The sequence below is a fragment of the Hemicordylus capensis genome, chromosome 6 (genome assembly GCF_027244095.1).
Source record: "Hemicordylus capensis ecotype Gifberg chromosome 6, rHemCap1.1.pri, whole genome shotgun sequence".
In the NCBI taxonomy this organism is placed as follows: domain Eukaryota; kingdom Metazoa; phylum Chordata; class Lepidosauria; order Squamata; family Cordylidae; genus Hemicordylus; species Hemicordylus capensis.
The window spans coordinates 6,503,573-6,526,325 of NC_069662.1; the positions used below are offsets into that span (position 1 = coordinate 6,503,573).

Consider the following 22,753-nt stretch of genomic DNA (forward strand, 5'->3'; position numbering starts at 1 on the left):
TAAATCAAATCAATTCTACATATATATTGCTTTAACTATTAATGCTATCTTTAAGAGATATCATTGATGTGAAGCTCAGATTAGTTTTTTCTAAAGCCACTTGTGGAATAGAAGGGCCAAATCAAGTGTATTCCTTGAAAAAATACAGTGACATAAGCAGAAGAGAGGTCTAAGCCCCAAGGACAGTACAAATGATGCCCTTCTGTCTTGTATTAAACTTGTAGTAGAGACAAATTCTGAACCAGAATCCACACATGATAGGTTTTGGGTTTTAATATAGGTGATGCCTGTTGCCTGAAGAATGATTAGGAATGTTTTCCTGATGATGCAGCTAGGTTCTTCCAAGGTGCTCTGTTTGGCATGATTCAAGCACAGGTTGCTCTGGGGAATCAACATCCTTAAGGAATTGATTCGGTTTCAGGGAAATCAAGGAGAACTTGCAGCACCACAAAATGGCCTGTTTGCCAAACTCCAGCTTCCCTTTTTGGGCAGACGTTAGATTGCTCTGTGTCACTGTGTCTCTGGCACAGTAATATGTGGCCGTGTCTGCAGCTGTCAGGGAGTTCATTTGGAGATTGTATTCATTCTTGGAAGAATCCAGCGAGATGGAGACCCTGCTCTGGAAGGCTGAGGCATACTTGGTGTGCCAGGTCCCACTACTATAGTATCCCCTCCCTATCCATTCCAGTCCTTTGTTGGGGGGCTGACGGATCCAGCTCCAATAATGAGTTGTTGATGTGATAGTGTGACCAGAAACACTACAGATCAGTCTTAGAAATTCTCCAGGCTTCACCACTCCTCCACCAGACTCGGTCAGCCGAATTTCAGAAAAAGCCACTAGAAGAAAAGAGGGAGAAAGTATTGATTTGAAATGATGTATTTTGGAATTATAAATAAGAACCATACACAAGTCTTCTGGAAAGAGTTATCACACCCCATTGCACACATTCTTGAAATCTGAAACTTTCCCCATTATATATTTTGGTTATTGGTAAGGTGGGGTCAATTAAGTGCAGTTTAATTACACTGGAACTGCAAGAAGGAGTTTGGGGGGAAATGAATCAGGGTGACAGTATTTGCCTCCACACCATAGCCTCCCCACATGTATCTTTTTCCTTAGTAAGTAAATCAATGCCCATGAGCACTGACCATGCTGAAGCATAGAGAAGAGAGTGAGAAATAGGACTGAGGACTCCATGGTGTCTGCCAAGGTGGGCTCCGAGATGCCCCCGGCTTCTATTTAAGGAGGACCCTAAGAAAGCAGTTAGTTTGCATATTCAGGGCTTGCTGAGTGTTCAGGTATAAAACGGACTGTGAATCCCAGATAGAGAGGTTTCACTCCCCCTAAGGGAGGAGGTTTGCAGCGTAGGGGGATCAGTCTCTATGGATCTTGTGATCAGAAGTTATCTGGAGCTGCTTCTTTGCTTATGATGCTACTTTTATGATCATGACTGCTGTATAATACATTAATATTTTATTTGATATGTCAGCAATTTGTGGATCATTACTTGGAATATTAATAAAGCAAAACAACAAAATACAAATGGTATGGCTTTATATTTCAGAAAGCATTCTGGAAGTGTACACTTTACGCTACAAATGTTTACTCAAAAGCAAATCACAGTGACCCATGCAATGGCAGCCCTCTATAATATCATTGCCTAACACTATCTATCAGACTAAGTGAGGTGAAAACATGTACTCTAGTTCAAAATATATTCGCCCACCTTCACCAATTTAAATCACTCCATGACTCACCTGCATGGCTAAAATATGGATGTACTGCCAAGGTTGGTTTTGAGGAAATGCAACCCAAAGTGGGCAGATGATATTTTATCAGTGACTTTATGGTCATCACAAGCACAGGATATGGCCACTGATCTTTTCAGTCTATCCTGCAAAATTGTGTATGATCTCTCCTGCAAGTAGCCTTCAGTCTTGATATTTTTGCATCTTGGTAGGAAGTGCATTTAATACCCATAAATAAATACATATATATCAAGTTTATGTTTGCAATTAAAGAGATACATCCTGCAATAGGTGGAATAACTGCTACTTTTAATTCATTTAAGCTGGAATGATTGACTTTGTTCATAATCACCATCACTAACCTGGGTGAATATTTAATCATATCAATCTGGAGAAAAGCATGTCTGGGTAGCTATTTGTCCTCCCTGATTGTTGTCAGAACTGGATAAGGGGCAAATCAGCCACACCTTCTACTCAGTGATATATGCCCAGCTTCTTTAGATGTCCAGAGCAGTGTGGGCAGATCGGAATCAGCTCTGCCTTGCTATGGAACATTCGGACCCATTATTTTGATCTGGAATAAATATGACTTTCTTCAATAATCATTATTATTGTGCATGAATGCAGATGTCAGGATCAGGTCCAACCTGATCTAATCTTACCCCACAAATGTTAGTGAATGGTCCTTTGGAATCTTCAGAATGTCAGGGTTGTGTTTGGGATCGGTGTTGAGATCAGGATGAGCATTTGGGTAAGGATCGGGTATTTTCCTGGGCAACTTTTCAAAGAACTTTTAAAAGTAACCAGGATACTCACTGTGAACCTGGAAGAAAAGTAACCTAACATCAGAAAATCTAAGGGGAAGTGATGTTACATCAGAAAATCACAGGAGAAACCTGGGAATTGGCTGCTTGTGAGCATAAATGGGTTAAAATATATATTTTTAAAGGAGATATGGCATGGGCAGGAAGATGGGCAGATAGAGGGCAGAAGACCGGTCTCCCCTCCATGCTGTGATTGGAGAGAGAGAGAGAGTGCGCAGACTATCGCTACCATTTGGAGTTCCAGAAAGTTTGACTTTTTCCCAAAGGAGGTCTGAGAAATCTGAATTGGAATGGGCTCCCTAGGTTTGCATTAGAAACTTCTCCAACCTCCTCCCAGATGGCTCATGTTAAGAAGGTCCTGAAGTTCCCAATCTGATGTTGCAGAACCCTCAGCACTATCACTGATTTGGATCCATTTCTAATAGGATAATTCTGAAGAAAAGCATGCCTGGGTATATTTTTGTCCACCCCTGTAGTAGTGGTTACAAGATGAGGGGGTTAATAAACAACACTAACAACTCCTGAATATGCCTCAATAGGGGCTTTCCCACTTGATCACTGAAATCTGTTCACTGAAACTCTAGGTGAAATGTTTGTTGAGATTGAGGTTCCTGTTTTTGTACAGAGCTCCAATGGACCTTGTCTCACTGTGCTTTCTCTGGCACAGAAATAGACAGCTGAGTCAGCAGCCATCAGGGAGTTCAGCTGGAGGGAGAACCCGTTCTTGGAGTTGTCTGAAGAAATGGTTGTACGGCTCCATCTTGTTTGGATTCAGTCTCTATTTGTTATCCCTCATCCAGCCCATTACTGCCTCGAGGGAAGCATTTGGGGAAGTTATGCCATTGCTTGATCAGGTTGACATGGAGAAATAGATCTGGGTGTCATCAGCATACTGATAACAACCTGCACCAAATCCCCCAATGACCTCTCCCAGTGGTTTCATTTAGATGTTAAAAAGCATTGGAGATAAAATGGAGCCCTGAGAGACACCATACAAAAGCTCTTGCTGTGTAGAGCAGCAGTCTTCAAGTAACACCTTTTGGAATCTGCCTAAAGAGGTATGATTGAAGCCATGCAAAGCAGTGCCCCCTACACCCAGTCTCCACAGAAGTTCCAGAAGTATACCATGGTCGATGGTACTGAAAGCTGCCGAGAGTTCCAAAAGGATCTAAGTAAAACAATAGCAAAACAAATGTCAAGAGGAAAAACATGATTATAACAGAAGGAAATCATACATGACTCTGGGGCAGAGAAAAATGGTGATAGGTCAATGCTGCCCCCTGCTGGAGGAATGAGAATGGAATAGTGTTTTGGTGCTTAATTTCCCTCTGTATGTGCAAGGAAAAGGGGCTGACCTACTACTGAGTTTCTTTGTGCACCAAAGGTTGTGCAAATTGAACAAATACATTTTAAAAATGCTGTTGCATAAGAGTTAAGCCCCATATTACATATTACTCTCATGTAACATCCTTTGCATTTTTGTTTTGAATGTGCACAATTTGTATAATTTGCCCAACACGGGTGCACACATTGTTATACAAGTGTTGAACATGATGTATGACTAGAGCTATTGTGTTTGCTGTGGAAAGTGGCTGTGAGCAGCAAGTCCTTGTTGTTATCACTAGTGCTGTCATGTCACCAGTGTCCATGGACTTTCACAATGTAACATAAGCAGAGGTGAGGTCCCTGCCCTGAGGATACTACAGTTCAAATCTTGTGCTTTCATCTTGGATTAAACTTGCAGGAGAGACAAATCTTGGTTAAATATCCAGCTATAACAGGATTTTTAAGATGTAGGTGATATCTGTTTAGCTGAATCATGATTAGGAGAGACTGAAAGTTTAGACAGCTAGGTTCTTCCAAGGTGCTCTGTTTGGCCTGATTCATACACAAGTTGCTCTAGGGGATCAAGAAACTGAAGGAAGCAATTATGTTTCTAAGAAATCACAGGTTTGTCCTAAGCAAGACACAATTTCTGTTGAAATTGTGCCTTGGATGGAGATCTTGCAGCACCACATAACGGTCTGTTCAAAATATCACACTTCCCCCTTTTTGTACTGACTCCAGATTGCTCTGTCTCACTGTGTCTCTCTGGCACAGTAATATGTGGCCGTGTCGGCAGCTGTCAGGGAGCTCAACCGGAGATCGTATTCGTTCTTGGAAGAATCAAGCGAGATGGAGACCCTGCTCTGGAAGGCTGCGGCATAGTTGGTGTTCCATTTTGAATTATAGTAGTATCCCCTTCCTATCCATTCCAGTCCTTTGTTGGGGGCCTGTCGGATCCAGCTCCAATCCCTATTATCCGATGTGATGGTGTGACCAGAGACCCTACAGGTCAGTTGCAGGGATTCTCCAGGCTTCAGCACTCCTCCACCAGACTCGGTCAGCCGAATTTCAGCAGGAACCCCTAGTAGAAAGCGGAGGAGGGAATTGTATCAATTTGTACTTCTGTATTCACATGTATAAATAAAAACTGGACACATAGTTTCTTTAATAATATGTTTCATGTCCTAGTACGTTAATTCATGAAATTGCTTCTAATCTTTTCCTAACATGTATTGGTTCTTAGTAAGGAAAAACAACAACAACCGTAATGTGCAATTGCTATATGGTTTAATATCTGGAATTATAGAAAGGAGTATGGAATAAAAAAACAAGAGTAAGAATAACAGTATTAGCCCCCACACCATAACTCTCCCCTGGTGAGTGTATTCTCTTCCTAAATAAATGAATCGGACCCCAAGAACACTGACCATAAAGAAGCATTGAGAAGACAGTGAGAAATAGGACGTAGGACTCCATGGTGTCTTCCAAGGTGGGCTCTAAGATGGCCCAGGCTTCTATTTAAGGAAGACCATAACAAAGGGGTCACTTTGCATATTCAGTGTGTGCCAGGCCTTTAGGGATCAAAGGGATGGTGAATCACTGCTAGAACGGATGCTGGGTGGAGTTTCACTCCCCTTAAAGGAGCAGATTTGCAGCTTGGGAGTGAGCAGGGTCTAGAGACCTTGTGATCAGGAGATATCTGGAGCTGCTTCTTTGCTTATGATGCTGCTCTCATGATGATGTCTGCTGTATAACACATCTGGTTTAATTTATGTCAGCACTTTCTGAAACATTGCTTGACTTATTGAGGCTGAATCCAAGCAAGGTGGAGGTACTTATTGTGAGAGGTTGTAACTAGACTGGTAACAGAATATTCTCTGATACATTTAATGGAATGAGTAGAATAACTCAAAGCATGAACTGTCCTCTTTGCTAAGCTAGGTCTGCTCTACTTTGCATTTGAATGGGAGACTACATGTGAGCACTGTAAGATATTACCCTTAGGGGCTGGGGCCACTCTGGGCAAGAAGGTTCCAAATTCCCTTCCTGGCATATCCAATATAGGGCAGAGAGACACTCCTGCCTGCAGTCTTGGAGAAGCTGCTGCCAGTCTAGGTAGACAATACTGAGATAGATGGACCAATAATCTGATTCAGTATAAGGCAGCTTCCTATCTCCTATGCTAAATAATTGCAGAAGAATATTCTTTTACAAGTCTAGTTGTAACTCCAAAGATGGATTAGAACTGCCTGTTCTGGAAGGGTGGAACTACCCCAGAAAGAACAGGCACATCATTTGGGAGTATTTCTTGACCCAGGCCTCTCTCTGGTTTCCCAGGCGTAGGCAGTGGTCAGGAGTGCTTTTTGTCAGCTTAGACAGATATGCCAGCTATGGACATTCTTGGAGGAGAATGACCTAAAATTAACGGTACATATGCTGGTAACCTTCAGTCCTGGCTACTGCAATGCACAGTACATGGGGCTGCCTTTATACATAGTTTGGAAACTATGCAAACTATGCAGGAGCCAGGTTGATCTCCAGATGCAATTTTGGAATCCTGTTGGAAGCAAATTGAAGCAAATCTGGTGGCAAGTTAGGGCCAGGTTTTTTCCATAGCTGCCAGGACTTTGGAATGAGTTCCCCATGGATATAAAAGTTTCCCCTTCTCTGGTAGCCTTCAAAAGAGATCTTAAGCCTCTATTTAAGCAAGAGTTTGACCAGCTGTAAGTTGGTTTTATTTTTGTCACTGCCATTTTCAGTTATTTAAATAGTTGTAACTGTTTGGTTTTAATGGTAGTCTTATAGCTTTATTTTTGTAGACCACCATGAGAGCTTTGTGGTTGGCAGTACAGAACTATAATCAATCAATCAATTAATTAATTACTACTTCTACATCATCAGTGGCCATGGACCTTCAAAATGTAACCTATGCAGAGCCTAGGTCTCTCTCCTGAGGATACTACTGTTCAAATGAAATGATGCCCTTTCGTCTTGGATTAAGCTCATAGTAGAGATAAATCTTGGACTACAATCCACACATGATAGTTTTGTTTTGTTTTGTTTTTTAATGTACGTGAAGCCCTGTTACCTGAAGAATGAGTAGGAACGTTTTCTAGCTAGGTTATTCCAAGGTGCTCTGCTTGGCCTGATTCATGCAAAAGTTGCTCTGGGGGATCAAGATACATAAGGAAGTGATTCTGTTTAAGAGCTTTGTTCTAAGCAAGATGCAACTTTGGAATCCTGCTGGAAGCAAATTGAAACTGTGCCTTGGAGGGAGATCTTGCAGCACCACATAATGGCCTGTTTGCCACATTCCCCCTTGTACACATGCCAGATTGCTCTCTCCCAAAGCTGGGAGTTTTGGAAAGACAAAGAGCCTATAAAGCACTCTTGAGGATTTCTTTAAAAAGCTGCAGTCCACGAAAACTGGTCGGCCTTTATTAGATCTGTTGAGACTAAAATACTGTGGAGTTTTGGAGATTAACATCCTCTTGTTCCAACCTAGCACATAATTATATGGCTAATACAATTACTGCCAAGACTTGGGGACATCATTTTTCTACCCTTTATAATGACCAGCATAAAAACATTTGAATAGAAGAAATCAAATTAATAATAGAAATCAAATTATTATTATTATTATTCCACCAATTGTTCCACTCCACTCCACTCCTCTGTGGCCCCCGGTTATTGTATCTGCAGTTAAACAACTAATGCAACAGCTAAAGAGAAGGAAAACTCCAGGCAGTGATTTTATCTTGCCTGATTTATGAAAATCGAATGAGGATTGGTGGGCCCCAGTCTTGGCTGCATTATTTACTTACATTGATTGAACAGCTCAAATTCCTCAAGACTGGGGCCTTGCCATTATAGTCCCTATTTTCAAGAAGGGTTTAGGGTGGATCTGGCCAATTACAAACCAATACGCCTCCTAAACATAATTAGTAAGCTATATACTAAACATCTTTGTCTTAAACTATGTGAATGGAAGGCTATTTAGAAGATGAAGAGGCCGGCTTTAGATATGGCAGATCAACCATAGATCACGGTCTAATTTTGCATTATTTAATTGAGAACCATGTGCGATCTGCAAAAGGTTCACTTTTTGCTGCTTCCGTTGGTTTTAAAGCTGCTTTTGATACTATTTCTAGGGGACATCTATGGTCAAAACATGCTAGTACTACAACTGACAAACATTTATTGCTTCTGATCATTAAGCTTCATGAGAATACCAGTGAGATTTAGTCATGAGGGTCATGTCATGTCTGTCAAACGTAATTCCTACACAGAAAGGTGTGAGACAAGGATGCCTATTGGCCCCCTTTTATTTAATATTTATATCTACTCTCTCATAAAATGACTTCAGAATATAGACAATCATGCTCAAAAATTAGCTGGGGAAAAGCTGTATGCATCATGTATGTAGATGATACTATCATTTTATCACAGACTAAGGTTGGACTAAATTGAGCTTTAGGAATTTTGGCCCTACATTTTCAGGAAGAGCATTTAACCATTAATTATACCAAAACTAAAATAATGTGTTTTAACAATAGGTTTAAAAACTCTTCTTGGCAGATTGATGGTCACAACATTGATCAGGTGATATGTTTTAAGTATCTGGGTGTAGTCTGTCAATACAATGGAAAGTTGACTGCTCGTATTCAATCAGTAGTTGATTCTTCTCAAAGGAGCACTGCAGCTATACTTAGATTTTATAGAACCAAAGGTAGAGGCTTTATTCCTGCAGCCATTAGGCTGTTTATAGCTAAATCCCTAACACAACTTACTTTGAGGAACAATTGGGCCCTTATAACAACTTACCTGTGTTAGAAATAATTCAATCTGGCTTTCTTAGAGCCTTGTTTAATACCCCTAAAGGTACTGCTAATGCAGTACTCCGGCAAGAGGCAGGGCTATTAAAGGTGGAGACCAGGGCCTGGAGGATTATTATCAACTACTGGCTGAAAACTTATTTACAGCCGGTAGGTCTAATATCTCTCACCCCTCAGCCTGCTTGGTCTGTGGGGATAATTAATAAATTACTCATGTTAGGTTTAGACGCCATACATCTGTTGGAGCTGGGATTCAAGAGAGCAAAATCTCCGGTATACCAACGTTTTACTGATATTGAGTTACAGAATAAGACTGCTCTCCTTCCAAACTCCCAAGCTCTCTGCCCTGAGGATGCTACAGTTCAAATGATGCCCTTTTGTCTTGGATTAAACTTGTAGTAGTAGAGACAAATGCCAAACCAGAACCCACAGACAATAGTTGGTTTGTTTTTGTGGAGTTTTCTTTTTAAATATAGGTGAAGCCCTATTGCCTGAAGAATAATTAGGAAAGTTTTCTAGATGAAATAGCTAGGTGGGATCCACCTCTTCCAAGTTGGTCTATTTGGCATGATCGAAACACAAGTTACTCTGAGGAATCAAAATACTTAAGGAAGTGATTCGGTTTCAGGGAAAGCACAGTTTTGTTCTAAACAACATGCAAGTTTTGAAATCCTGCCAGAAGCAACTGAAACTGTGCCTTGGAGGGAGATCTTGCAGCACCACATAATGGCCAGTTTAGGAAACTCCTGCTTCCCCTTTTTGTACAGATGCCAGATTGCTCTGTGTCACTGTGTTGTCTGGCACAGTAATATGTGGCCGTATCGGCAGCTGTCACGGAGCTCAGCTGGAGATCATATTCATTTTTGGAAGAATCAAGCGAGATGGAGACCCTGCTCTGGAAGGCTGGGGCATAACGTGGCTTCCATTGAGAACTACCACTGTCGAACCATCCCTTCCCTATCCATTCGAGGCCTTTGTTGGGGGCCTGTCGGATCCAGCCCCAATCATGGCTAGTTGATGTGATGATGTGGCCAGAAACACTACAGGTCAGTCGGAGGGATTCTCCAGGCTTCAGCACTCCTCCACCAGACTCACTCAGCCGAATTTCAGAAAAAGCCACTAGAAGAAAAGAGAGAGAAAGTATTAATTTGTAATGATGTTTTTTGGAATTACAAATAAGAACCACACACATGGCTTCTGGAAACATGCTTCATTTCTGAGTACTCTCATGCATTAAATTTGACCCAAATTGCTAATTGTTTATGTCCCCTGCTATATCTTTGGGTTATTAGTGGGGGTGGGGGGAGTATAGCACAGTTTTTAATGGTTTAATGCCTGGCATTGCAAAAAAGGAGTTTGAGAAATCATGAATCAGGGTGACAGTATTTGCCTCCACACCGTAGCCTCCCCTGGTGAATCATTGTCCTTAGTAAGTACATCAATCCCCAGGAGCACTGACCGTGCTGAAGCATAGAGAAGAGAGTGAGAAAAAGGACTGAGGACTCCATTGTGTCTTCCAAGGTGGGCTCCGAGATGCCACAGACTTCTATTTAAGGAGGACCCCAAGAAAGGAGTTAGTTTGCATATTCAGGGCTTGCTGGGTGTTTGGGTATAAAAGGGACTGTGAATCCAGGATAGAGAGTTTTCACTTCCCCCAAAGGAGCCGGTTTGAAGCTTGAGGTTGAGCAGTCTCTCCAGATTGTGGAGCTTGTGAGTGAGCAGTCTCTACGGATCGTGTGTTCAGGAGATATCTGGAGCTGCTTCTTTGCTTATGATGCTGCTTTCATGATAATGACTGCTGTCTAATACATTCATGTTTTAATTGATATGTCAGCCATGAAATTGCTTGAATTATTAATAAAAGAAAACAATGAAATACAAATGGTATTTTCGACCCCCGCTAACTGTGCAAGGAGATGCCTTTTAAAGTGGTGATTCTCTTATATTTAGCAAGGGGAGAGCAACTTGCCATATCCCGCCCCAGCACAGCATCCCTCCAGTGGCTATTGCTGTTATGTTGTTGTTATTGTTGTTGTTGTTGTTATTGTTTTTCGATTGAGAGGCCTTTGGGGACAGGAGACCATTTTATTGCTGTATTATTAATTTTTTTATGTAAATTGCTTTGCGAACTTGGTTGAAAATCTGTAGATAGATAGATAGCTGTAGTCATGCTACAGAAGTTACTCAGAATCAAAACCCAGTGAATGGCAGTCCTCAACAGGGATCCTCAACGTTGGGCCCCCAGATGTTCTTGGACTTCAACTCCCATAATCCCCAGTCAAAGGCCACTGGGCCTGGGGATTATGGGAGTTGAAGTAAAATGAACATCTGGGGGCCCAACGTTGAGAATCCTTGCTCTATAATATTATTTTCTAACACTAGCTATCAGATTAAGTGAGGTAAAAACTTGTACTCCACTTCAAAAGTGTAGTACGCTGCCCACCTTAGCCCAACTAATTCACATGGCAAAAATATGGATGTGCTACTGGGGTTGGTTTTGAGAAGATACAACCCAATTATTATGCAGCACAACCAAATACACTTTACATTTCTCAAGCATGAAATGAAATAGTGAGCCTTTTCTCATGATTGGTGAGAAAGGGATCGAGAGCAAGCAGGGAGGAAGGCTGCTAGGTCTTACCTCCCCACAATTAATCCCTTTTCTCACCTTGAATGCTTTTTCCAAGGCAGAGTGTCGCACCTGTCATGTGTTGAAACTTCTGTGTTCTTCAGCTGGGAAGAAGTGGTAACAAACCATACACTGAGAATGCCTATTCTGGAGTTTCCTGCATGAAATGTCACTGTGTGCAGCAAGCTGTTGTTGTTGTTGTTGTTGTTGTTGTAGTCATTACTGATATGGTGTCCTTGGCACTTGCCAAAGTAACACAAGCAGAATTTGGGGTGATGGCTGATTTACTGCACAAGACATACTACAAATCAGAGGTGATTTGTTTGGAGCACAAATTGAATCAAATAATCAATTTGTGCACATCCCTAGAGTAGACACTGACTTGACGGCACATAATCAATCGCTTCTTTTCCTGTAAAGTAGGCAGTCGATAATGTATAGATGACTTTATGGTCTTGACAAGTGCAGGATATGGTCATTGATCTTTTCAGTTTGTCCTGCAAAACTGTAGCCATGCAATTTCAGCCAGGCAATTTTGGACCAACAAAAGGAAGCACTTTTTCAAACAGGGTATAAGGAATTCTCTTGCCCCCGGAGAGAATTCCCCTATGGAATTCTCTTCCCTGAAGAGAATTGCCCTTCCTTTTGCAAACTCAGTCGTAAGAGGGTGGTAGGATTGGTCCAGAAGGCTCCTATTTCTGCTGCCTTAAGGGACTTCATAAAGAGGAGGATTGTTTCATTCCTGGTAGGCCAGAAGAGTTGGACTGTGGGCTCTCTTTGGCTGGTGGTCCTGCCTTATGGGACACGCACTTCCATTCATTCATTTCTCCCCCATATTTATGACCAAAGAGGTCATGATGATTCAGAGCTGGATGAGGAAATGATTTGGGGTATGGGCAATGTGGGCTCAGGGCGCCAGGGTGGCCAGAACCTCAGGGGTATACTCGTGAGTCAAATGGGCCGTAACCCAATATTTGGCTTTAAAAAAGCCAAATCTGGCAACAGAGGATCAGGCTTAACTGTGGCCCTGTCCGAAATGGCTGACTACAGTCCCATGTAAAGATTGCAGAGGGATATAAAATGGAAGAACAAGAATAGCACAATGATCTGAGTAACAAACAAATGCCTAGGGGAAAGACGATTATAGCAGCACAAAATCATATGTGATTCAGGGAGCAGGAAAACGGCAATCAGTAAATACTGCCCACTGCTGCTGGGAATGAGAACTGATAGTGTGATGAGTACACTTGGGTTTGCTAGTGAAAATTTGCTGTGAGCAGCAAGTCCTCCTTGGTGTCATTAGTGCTGTAGCATCATCTTTGTCATAAGAACATATGAGCAGCCCTGCTGGATCAGGCCCAAGGCCCATCTAGTCCAGCATCCTGTTTCGCACAGTGGCCCACCAGATGCCGCTGGAAGCCACAGTCAGGAATTGAGGGCATGCCCTCTCTCCTGCCATTACTCCCCTGCAACTGGTACTCAGAGGCACCCGGCCCTTGTGGCTGGAGGTGGCCTATAGCCCTCTGACTAGTAGCCGTTGATAGACCTCTCCTCCATGAAGTCATCCAAACCCTTCTTAAAGCCATCCGGGTTGCTGGCTTTCACCACATCCTGTGGCAGAGAGTTCCACAAGTGGATCACGCGTTGTGTGAAAAAGTACTTCCATTTGTTGGCCCTAGACCTCCTGGCAATCAATTTCATCGAGTGACCCCTGGTTCTAATGTTGTGTGGGAGGGAAAAGAATCTCTCTCTCTCCACTTTCTCCACACCATGCATGACCTTATAGACCACTATCATGTCTCCCCACAGTCATCTTTTTTCTAAACTAAAAAGCCCCAGGTGTTGTAGTCTTGCCTCATAAGAAAGGTGCTCTAGGCCCCTGGTCATCTTGGTTGCCCTCTTCTGTACCTTCTCCAGTTCAACAATGTCCTTTTTAAGATGTGGTGACCAGAATTGTACACAGTACTCCAACTGTGGTCGCACCATACACACTGTCCATCACACTTTACCGTGTAGCATAAGAAGAGAAGAGGTCTCTGCCCTGAGGATGCTGTCCTTTTGTTTTATGGTAGAGACAATTCCTGAAGAAGTATCCAGATGGGGTAGTTTTCTAAGGTATGATGCCTGTTCCCTGCTTTACTATTAAAAACGTTTCCCTGGTACATAGCTAGGCTCTTCCAAGGTGCTCTGCTTGACATGATTCAGGCATAGGCCGCTCTGGGGAATGAAGACACTTCAGGAAGCAATCCTGTTCTAAACAACATGCCATTTGGGAATCCTGCTGGAGGCAGACTGAGTCAACTGAAAAAGGAAACATTTATTAATCTGCGATTCTGTTTTTACAGAGATAAATAAGAAATATACACAAGGCTTCTGATAATATTTTCCCTGTGTCAATACTCTATTTTAACCGTAAGTGTTAATCATTTTCTCATATCTATATATGGGTTATTAGTAAGGAAGCAAATGTAAAGTGCAATTGTTAGATGATTTAATGTCTGGTACTTCAGAAAGGAATATGGGGAAAAATGAATAAGGATGACAGTAGTGGTCCCTCTAATAGGAATTCCCAGATGTTGTTGACTACAACTCCCATAATCCCCAACCAAAGGCCATTACAGCTGGGGATTCTGGGAGTAGTAGTCAACAACATCTGGGAATCCCTATTAGAGGGAACACTGGATGACAGTATTGCCCCCACACCATTACCTGCCCCCATATATTATTTTCCTAGATAAATACATACATCCCTGTGAACACTGACCATGTTTAAGCGTAGAGAAGGCAATGAGATAGAGGACTAAGAACTCCATTCTGTCTTCCATGGTGTCCTCTAAGATGCCAAAGCTGCTATTTAAGGAGAACCCTAACAAAGGGGTTGGTTTGCATATTCAGTGCCTGCTGAATGTACAGGTATAAAAGGGACTGTGAATAAGACTCAAACTCATGCTAGAAGATCATTCACTCCCCTAAAGAGCAGGTTTGCACCTTGGGGATGTTCTCTGCAGATCTTGCAATCAGGAGATATCTGGACCTGCTGCTTCGCTTCGGACACTGCTTTCTTGACGAGCATCACTGTATCATATGTTAATGTTTTAATTTCTATACAAGCCATTTCTCAAATATTGCTTGTATTATTAATTTAAAAAGCAAGAGTGGATCATACACCTTTATATTCCAGAAAGAATTCTGGGAGGGTACACTTTGTTGCTCCACATTTACTTAGAAGTAAATCCCACTGACCCACCAGAATGCAGCCCTCCTTAGAATTATTGTCTGGCGCTAGCTTTCAGAAGTTTTTATCAAGTTCAATTCCATGAGCCCATCTTAGAATCACCATCTCCCACTCCATCACTCTTCTGCAGGGCTAAAATATGAATTTTCTACCAGGGCTGGTTTTGAGGAGATACAACCCGAAGAGTATATAGCACATTTCTCAAGCCTGTAATGAAATAATGTTTTTGCCTGAACAATGGAAGGTGAGATGGTTCAGAAACTAGTGTAGATATTGCTTCTTATTATATTCCCCTTCTGTGATGTTAGGTGGGCATATGAAATTCTATGGATAGTCTTCACAAAGACATCATATGTTCCTTGAACTTTCCCAGTATTTTCTTCTGAACTCGTGGTGGTGATACTGCTGCTGATCTTGATTATGAAAATACTATTGATCTTTATATCATTGCATTTTTTTGCCACAAAGATGAACACTGTGACTTAATGGCAAAACCCACAGTGAAGTGCAGAAAGAAACCTAAAAGCTTTCTCTTCAAGCTAGCGAGGTGAAAACGGAGTCTTTCCATTGGATATTTGTGGTAGCCCAGAGATGACTCCTTCTCCATTTTTGCAGTTAAAATTATTATTTTACAGGGCTGAAAATTCCAAATTTTTCTCTTCCCTTTGGTGAGCAACAATCACTTTTGGTGGGTTATAGTACCCGGAGATACAAAATGTAGTTTGCTTTCTCAAATATGTGTCTTTCAACACACTTGTTATTATCTTAGGCTTTGATAGGGCCATGTGCTATTTTGTCGTGACTTAATGCTATTCAGAAGGCGATTCAAGTGACTGATATAAGAGGTGGTCATTCAGATCCATTCTACATCGATATCACTTCACCTATATGCATTACATCTAAGAGATGCCATTGATGTGAAGCTAAGAATAGCTTTTTCTAAAGCCCAGTTGAACATTCTTCCACGTGTGGAATAGAAGGGCCAAATCAAGTGTATTCCTGGGGGGGTGGGTAACATAAGCAGAGAGAGCTTTCTGCCCTGTGGATACTACAGTTCAAATGATGCCCTTTTGTCTTGGATTAAATTTGTAGTAGTAGAGACAAATGCCAATCCAGAATCCACAGATGATAGTTTTTTTGTGGGGTTTTCTTTTCTTTTTTAACCTTGGGTGAAGCCCTGTTGTCTCAAGAATGATTAGGAAAGTTTTCCAGATGATATCGCTTGATGGTATCCACCCCTTCCAAGGTGCTCTATTTGGCATGATCCAAACACAGGTTGCTCCGAGGAATCAAGATACGCAAGGAAGTGATTCAGTTTCAGGGAAAGCACAGTTTTGATCTAAACAACATGCAAGTTTTGAAATCCTGCCTGAAGCAACTGAAACGGTGGCTTGGAGGGAGATCTTGCAGCACCACATAATGGCCAGTTTAGGAAACTCCTGCTTCCCCTTTTTGTACAGATGCCAGATTGCTCTGTGTCACTGTGTCTCTCTCTGGCACAGTAATATGTGGCCGTATTGGCAGTTGTCAGGGAGCTCAGCTGGAGATCATATTCATTTTTGGAAGAATCAAGCGAGATGGAGACCCTGCTCTGGAAGGCTGGGGCATAACTTGGCTTCCATTGAGAACTACCACTGTCGTACCATCCCTTCCCTATCCCTTCCAGGCCTTTGTTGGGGGCCTGTCGGATCCAGCTCCAATCCCTAGTGTCCGATGTGATGGTGTGACCAGAGACCCTACAGGTCAGTCGCAGGGATTCTCCAGGCTTCAGCACTCCTCCACCAGACTCACTCAGCCGAATTTCAGAAAAAGCCACTAGAAGGAAAGAGGAAGAAAAATTAATTTGTAATGATATTTTTTTGGAATTACAAATAAGGACATCACACATGGTTTCTGGAAACATGTTTCATTTCTCCAAACTCCCATGCATTAAATTTGACCCTAATTGTTACATTTCCCCTGCTATATCTTTGGGTTATTAGTTAGGGGGGAAAGAAAGGCACAGTTTTTAATGGTTTAATGCCTGGAATTGCAAAAAGGGAGTTTGAGAAATCATGAATCAGGATGACAGTATTTGCCTCCACACCGTAGCCTCCCCTGGTGAATCATTGTCCTTAGTAAGTAAATAAATGCCCATGAGCACTGACCCTGCTGAAGCATAGAGAAGAGAGTGAGGAATAGGACTGAGGACTCCATTGTGTCTTCCAAGGTGGGCTGTGAGATGCCACAGGCTTCTATTTAAGGAGGACCCTAAGAAAGGAGTCAGTTTGCATATTCAGGGCTTGCTGGGTGTTCGGGTATAAAAGGGGCTGTGAATCCCAGATAGAGAGGTTTCACTTCCCCCAAAGGAGCCAGTTTGAAGCTTGAGGTTGAGCAGTCTCTCCAGATTGTGGAGCTTGTGGGTGAACAGTCTCTACGGATCGTGTGTTCAGGAGATATCTGGAGCTGCTTCTTTGCTTATGATGCTGCTTTCAGGATTGCTGTGTAATACATCAGTGATATATTTGATACGTCACCCATTTCTGAATCATGCTTGAATTATTAATAAAACAAAACAATGAAATGCAGATGGTATTTTTGACCCCTGCTAATGGAGCAAAGAGGTACCTTTCTAAAGTGGTGATTCTCTTATATTTAGCAGGGGGAGAGCAATTGGCCCTATTCAGCCCCAGCACAGCATCCCTCCAGTGGCTGTTGCTGGTATATGTGTGTGGGGTTTTGGGTTTTTTTAGATTTTATTTTATTTATTATTTTATTTATTTTATTTTACATTTTATATCCCGCTCTTCCTCCAAGGAGCCCAGAGCAGTGTACTACATACTTTTCTCCTCACAACAACAACCCTGTGAAGTAGGTAGGCTGAGAGAGAAGTGACTGGCCCAGAGTCACCCAGCTAGTATCATGGCTGAATGGGGATTTGAACTCGGGTCTCCCCAGTCCTAGTCCTACACTCTAATCACTATATCATGCTGGCTCTATTGTGAGCCCTTTGGGGACAAGAGACCATTTTATTGATGTATTATTTATTTTTCTATGCAAATCGCTTTGTAAATAATTGATGTATTATTCATTTTTCTATGTAAATCGCTTTGTTGAAAAGCTGTAGATAGATAAATATTTGTTGTAGTGCTACAGATTTTACTCAATCAAATCCTAGTGAATAGCAGTCCTCTATATTATCATTCTCTAACACTAGCTATCAGATTAAGTAAGATAAAACCTTTTACTCTAGTTCAAAAGTGTAGTACGCTGCCCACCTTAGCCCAACTAATTCACATGGCAAAAATATGGATGTGCTACTGGGGTTGGTTTTGAGGAGATATAACCCAATTATTATGCAGCACAATGAAATACACTTTATATATCTCAAGCATGTAATGAAATAGTGAGCCCTTTCTCACAATCAAACAGGGAGGAAGGCTGCTAGGACTTACCTCCCCACAGATAATCCCTTTTCTCACCTTGAATGCTTTTTCCAAGGGAGGGTGTCGCACCTGTCATGTGTTGAAACCCCTATGACCTTCAGCTGGGAGGAAGTGGTAACAAATCGCACACTGAGAATGCCTGTTCTGGAGTTTCCTGAATGAAATGTTGCTGTGTGCATAAAGCTGTTGTTGTCATTACCGATATGGCATCCTTGGCATTTGCCAAAGTAACACAAGCAGAATTTGGGAGGATGACCGATGTACTGCACACGATTACATGCACATTGCAACACGACATTGCACAGAGTTTATTCCATTATATATGTCCTGTCTTTGGGATTTGGGAGCGAGTATCTTTCTGTATGGCAAGTGTATGTGATAGTATTTGTATAGGAGTAAGAGAAAAAGGGCCTATTGAGAATTTTTTTAAAAATCGTGTCCTTATACTTCTGCAGCAAAGACATGGGGGGCATGATCACTTTTGCTCCAAGAAGTTTTTCGCACCTGGCTTTTAGTTTGCATTTCCTCCAGAATGGTGGTGTGTGTTTTCTAAATGTCCACCATGCAAGATCCCTGCAAGCTATCAGGGAGCACTTCACACACAATTCGGATTTTTTTATTGCACATTTTTTTATTGTGCATTAGAGTGTAACCCAATTAAAAATAGGGGTGTGCGTTTTGTTTCGGTTACAAAACATTTTGTGCCCCAAACAGGCCATTTAGGCTGTTTTGTAGCCAAAACAAAATACCCAATGCTCAAAACAGAAAATTTTGTTCCTGAAACATTTTGTACCCAAAATTTTGTATCCTGTATTGGATACAAAACCTTTTGTTGTTTTGGCTGTTTTGGAACTCCATTTTGCAATCGCGAAAAGTCTTTCTCCTTCAGTCTCCATTTTGAGTTTTGACATCTGTTTGAATTTCAGGCCCTTCCAGCTTGCAGATTGGCCAACGAAAGGATGGGCTGATCTGCTGGCAATTGCCTCTTTATTCCATTTAAGGAAATTTAAGGGTAAAATTTACCCTCATTGGCCAGTGGGGCAGTGTGCACACTGCATGGGGCAGTGTGCACTTCATCGTTGTTGTTTCACACTGTTGTGTGTAGATCAATTGCCTTTCGGGGTGGGGTGTGTGGATGTGCATGACCTTTGACAATCTGCCTGGTTCTTTTCAAAGCTGTGCTGTTGTGGGCTCAGGTTCAACTGTGGTCCTGCCCCAAAGGGCTGACTACAGTCCGATGTAAAGATTGCAGAGGGATACAAGATCGAAGAACAAGAATAGCACAATGATCTGAGGAACAAACAAATGCCTAGGGAGGAAGACTATTATAGCAGCACAGAATCATAAGTGATTTAGGGACAGAGAAAAATGGCAATCTGTAAATACTGCCCCCTGCTGCTGGGAATGAGAACTAATAGTGTGACAAGTGCAATTGTGTTTGCTAGTGAAAAGTTGCTGTGAGCAGCAAGTCCTCCTTGGTGCTGTAGCTTCATCCTTGTCCATCACACTTTACCGTGTAGCATAAGCAGAGAAGAGGTCTCTGCCCTGAGGATGCTGCCCTTTTGTTTTATAGTAGAGACAATTCCTGGAGAAGTATCCAGACGGGGTAGTTTTCTAATGTATGATGCCTGTTCCCTGCTTAACTATTAAAAACGCTTCCCAGGTACATAGCTAGGCTCTTCCAAGGTGCTCTGCTTTGACATGATTCAGACATAGGCTGCTCTGGGGAATGAAGACACTTCGGGAAGCAATCCTGTTCTAAACAACATGCCATTTGGGAATCCTGCTGGAGGCCAATTGTCACTGTGCCTTGGCCGGAGACCTTGCAGCACCACGTTAGGGCCTGTTGATCAAACTCCCTCTTCCCCTTTTTGTACAGATGTCAAATTGCTGTGTGCCACTGGGTCTCATGGCACAGTAATATGTGGCCGTGTCGGCAGCTGTCAGGGAGCTCAACTGGAGATCGAATTCGTTCTTGGAAGAATCAAGCGAGATGGAGACCCTGCTCTGGAAGGCTGAGGCATAGTTGGTGTACCAGGTCCCACTACTATAGTATCCCCTTCCTATCCATTCCAGTCCCTTGTTGGGGGCTTGGCGGATCCAGTTCCAATCCCGAGCATCCGATGTGATGGTTTGACCAGAGACACTACAGGTCAGCCGCAGGGACACTCCAGGCTTCATCACTCCTCCACCCGACTGAGTCAGCTGAATTTCAGAGAGAGCCACTAGTAGAAAGGGAAACATTAATCTGTGATTTTGTTTTTACAGAGATAAATAAGAAGCATACAAAAGGCTTCTGATAATATTTTCCCTGTGTCAATACACTAATTTAAATACAAGTGTTAATCTTTTCCTCATATCTATATATGAGCTATTAGTAAGGAAACAAATGTAAAGTGCAATTGTTAGATGATTTAATGTCTGGAACTGCAGAAAGGAATATGGAAAAAATGAATAAGGATGAACCCAGTGGTCCCTATAACAGGAATCCCTAGATGTTGTTGACTACAACTTCCATAATTCCCAACCAAAGGCCATTACAACAGAGGATTCTGGGAGTAGTAGTCAACAACATCTGGGAATCCCTATTAGAGGGAACACTGGATGACAGTATTGCCCCCACGCCATCACCTGCCCCCATATGTTATATACCTAGATAAATACATAAATCCCTGTGAACACTGACCATGTTTAAGCATAGAGAAGGCAATGAGACAGAGGACTAAGAACTCCATTCTGTCTTCCAAGGTGACCTCTAAGATCCCAAAGCTTCTATTTAAGGAGAACCTTAACAAAGGGGTCGGTTTGCATATTCAGTGCCTGCTGGATGTCCAGGTATAAAAGGGACTGTGAATAAGACTCAAACTCATGCTAGAATTGCGTTCACTCCCCTGAAGAGGAGGTTTGCACCTTGGGGATGAGCTCTGCAGATCTTGCAATCAGGAGGTATCTGGAGCTGCTTCTTTGCTTCGGACACTGCTTTCATGACGAGCATCACTCTATCATATGCTAATGTTTTAATTTCCATACCAGCCATTTCTGAAATATTGCTTGTATTATTAATTTTTAAGAGCAAGAATGGATCATACACCACTAGAAGGAAAGAGGGAGAAAGTATTAGTTTGCAATGATGTTTTTTTGGAATTACAAATAAGAACCACACACATGGCTTCTGGAAACATGTTTCATGTCTAAGTACTTGCATGCATTTAATTTGACCCTAATTGTTAAATGTCCCCTGCTATATCTTTGGGTTATTAGTAAGGGGGGGGAGTAAAACACAGTTTTTAATGGTTTAATGTCTGGAATTGCAAAAAAGGAGTTTGGGAAATAATGAATCAGGGTGACAGTATTTGCCTCCACACCGTAGCCTCCCCTGGTGAATCATTGTCCTTAGTAAGTAAATAAATGCCCATGAGCACTGACCCTGCTGAAGCATAGAGAAGAGAGTGAGAAATAGGACTGAGGACTCTATTGTGTCTTCCAAGATGGGCTGTGAGATGTCACAGTCTTCTATTTAAGGATGACCCTAAGAAAAGTGTTACTTTGCATATTCAGGACTTGCTGGGTGTTCGGGTGTAAAAGGGACTGTGATCCCAGATAGAGAGGTTTCACTGCCCATAAAGTTTGAAGCTTTAGGTTGAACAGTCTTTCCAGATTGTGGAGCTTGTGGGTGAGCAGTAGGGTTGTGCGTTCCCGCCCCCCCACTGTTTTGTTTTTGGGCCTAATCCGAAACACCCCCATTTTGTTCTTTGTTCGAAATCAGCCAATCCGAAACACACACACACACACACACACACACACACACACACACACATTGGAAACATTTTGGATTTTAAAAAATGGCCCTGGGGAAAAACTAGTGGGTGGGGGTGGTAGTTCCCAATGGGTGAAAACTACCACCCAAATTTCAGAGGAACTGGGCAAAGGGCTGATTTTTGGTATAGGATTTTCCCCATAGGGAAGAATGGAAGTTTCAGCAAAAGTATAGCTTAATGTGTGTGGGGGGGAGGGGTGTCCCAGAGCAGGTAGGGTGGGTGTGGTATTGCTCAGTGGGAGCAAGGAAGCTGCCAGAATTATTTCAAAGGAATTGGGCAGAGGGCTGATTTTTAAAGATGTAATGGAGTTTGCACATCTGTAAAGTTCTTCCCCATAGGGAAGGATGGACCTCCATAATTCCTGCCCCATAACTGCACTTGGGGGGCACCAGGGTGGCCCAGAGCGAGTGGTGGTGTAGAGCACATATGGTGCCAACCACCCCTATGGGTTACTAACCCATGTAGTTTTATTGCTTTATTTTTGTAAACCACCATAAGATAATTGTGGTTGGCAGTAGAGTACTATAATTAATTAATTAATTAATTAATTAATTAATACTTTCACATCGTCAGTAGCCATGGACCTTCAAAATGCAACATATGCACAGCATAGGTCTCTGTCCTGAGGATACTACCATTCAGATGATGCCCTTTTGTCATAGTAAGCTTATAGTAGATGCTCATAGTAGAGACAAACCTTGGACTTCAATCCACACATGAAAGTTTTGTTTTGTTTTTTAATGTAGGTGAAGCCCTGTTGCCTGAAGAATGCTTAGCAACATTTTCCAGATTACACAGCTAGGTTATTCCAAGGTGCTCTGCATGGCATGATTCATGCAAAGGTTGCACTGGGGAATCAAGATACATAAGGAAGTGATTCTGTTTAAGAGCTTTGTTCTAAGCAAGATGCAA

General features: G+C 42.2%; 2 gene segments (V, D, J or C); both read right to left on the minus strand.

Moving 5' to 3' along the window:
• Nucleotides 1-4,651: 4,651 nt before the first annotated feature.
• LOC128329565 (immunoglobulin heavy variable 6-1-like) lies at nucleotides 4,652-5,375 on the minus strand. The segment is given in 2 exon segments: nucleotides 4,652-4,980; nucleotides 5,327-5,375. Coding segments are annotated over 2 exon segments (378 nt in total).
• A 14,484-nt stretch (nucleotides 5,376-19,859) lies between these two features.
• LOC128329566 (immunoglobulin heavy variable 6-1-like) lies at nucleotides 19,860-20,758 on the minus strand. The segment is given in 2 exon segments: nucleotides 19,860-20,248; nucleotides 20,710-20,758. Coding segments are annotated over 2 exon segments (438 nt in total).
• Nucleotides 20,759-22,753: the final 1,995 nt, after the last annotated feature.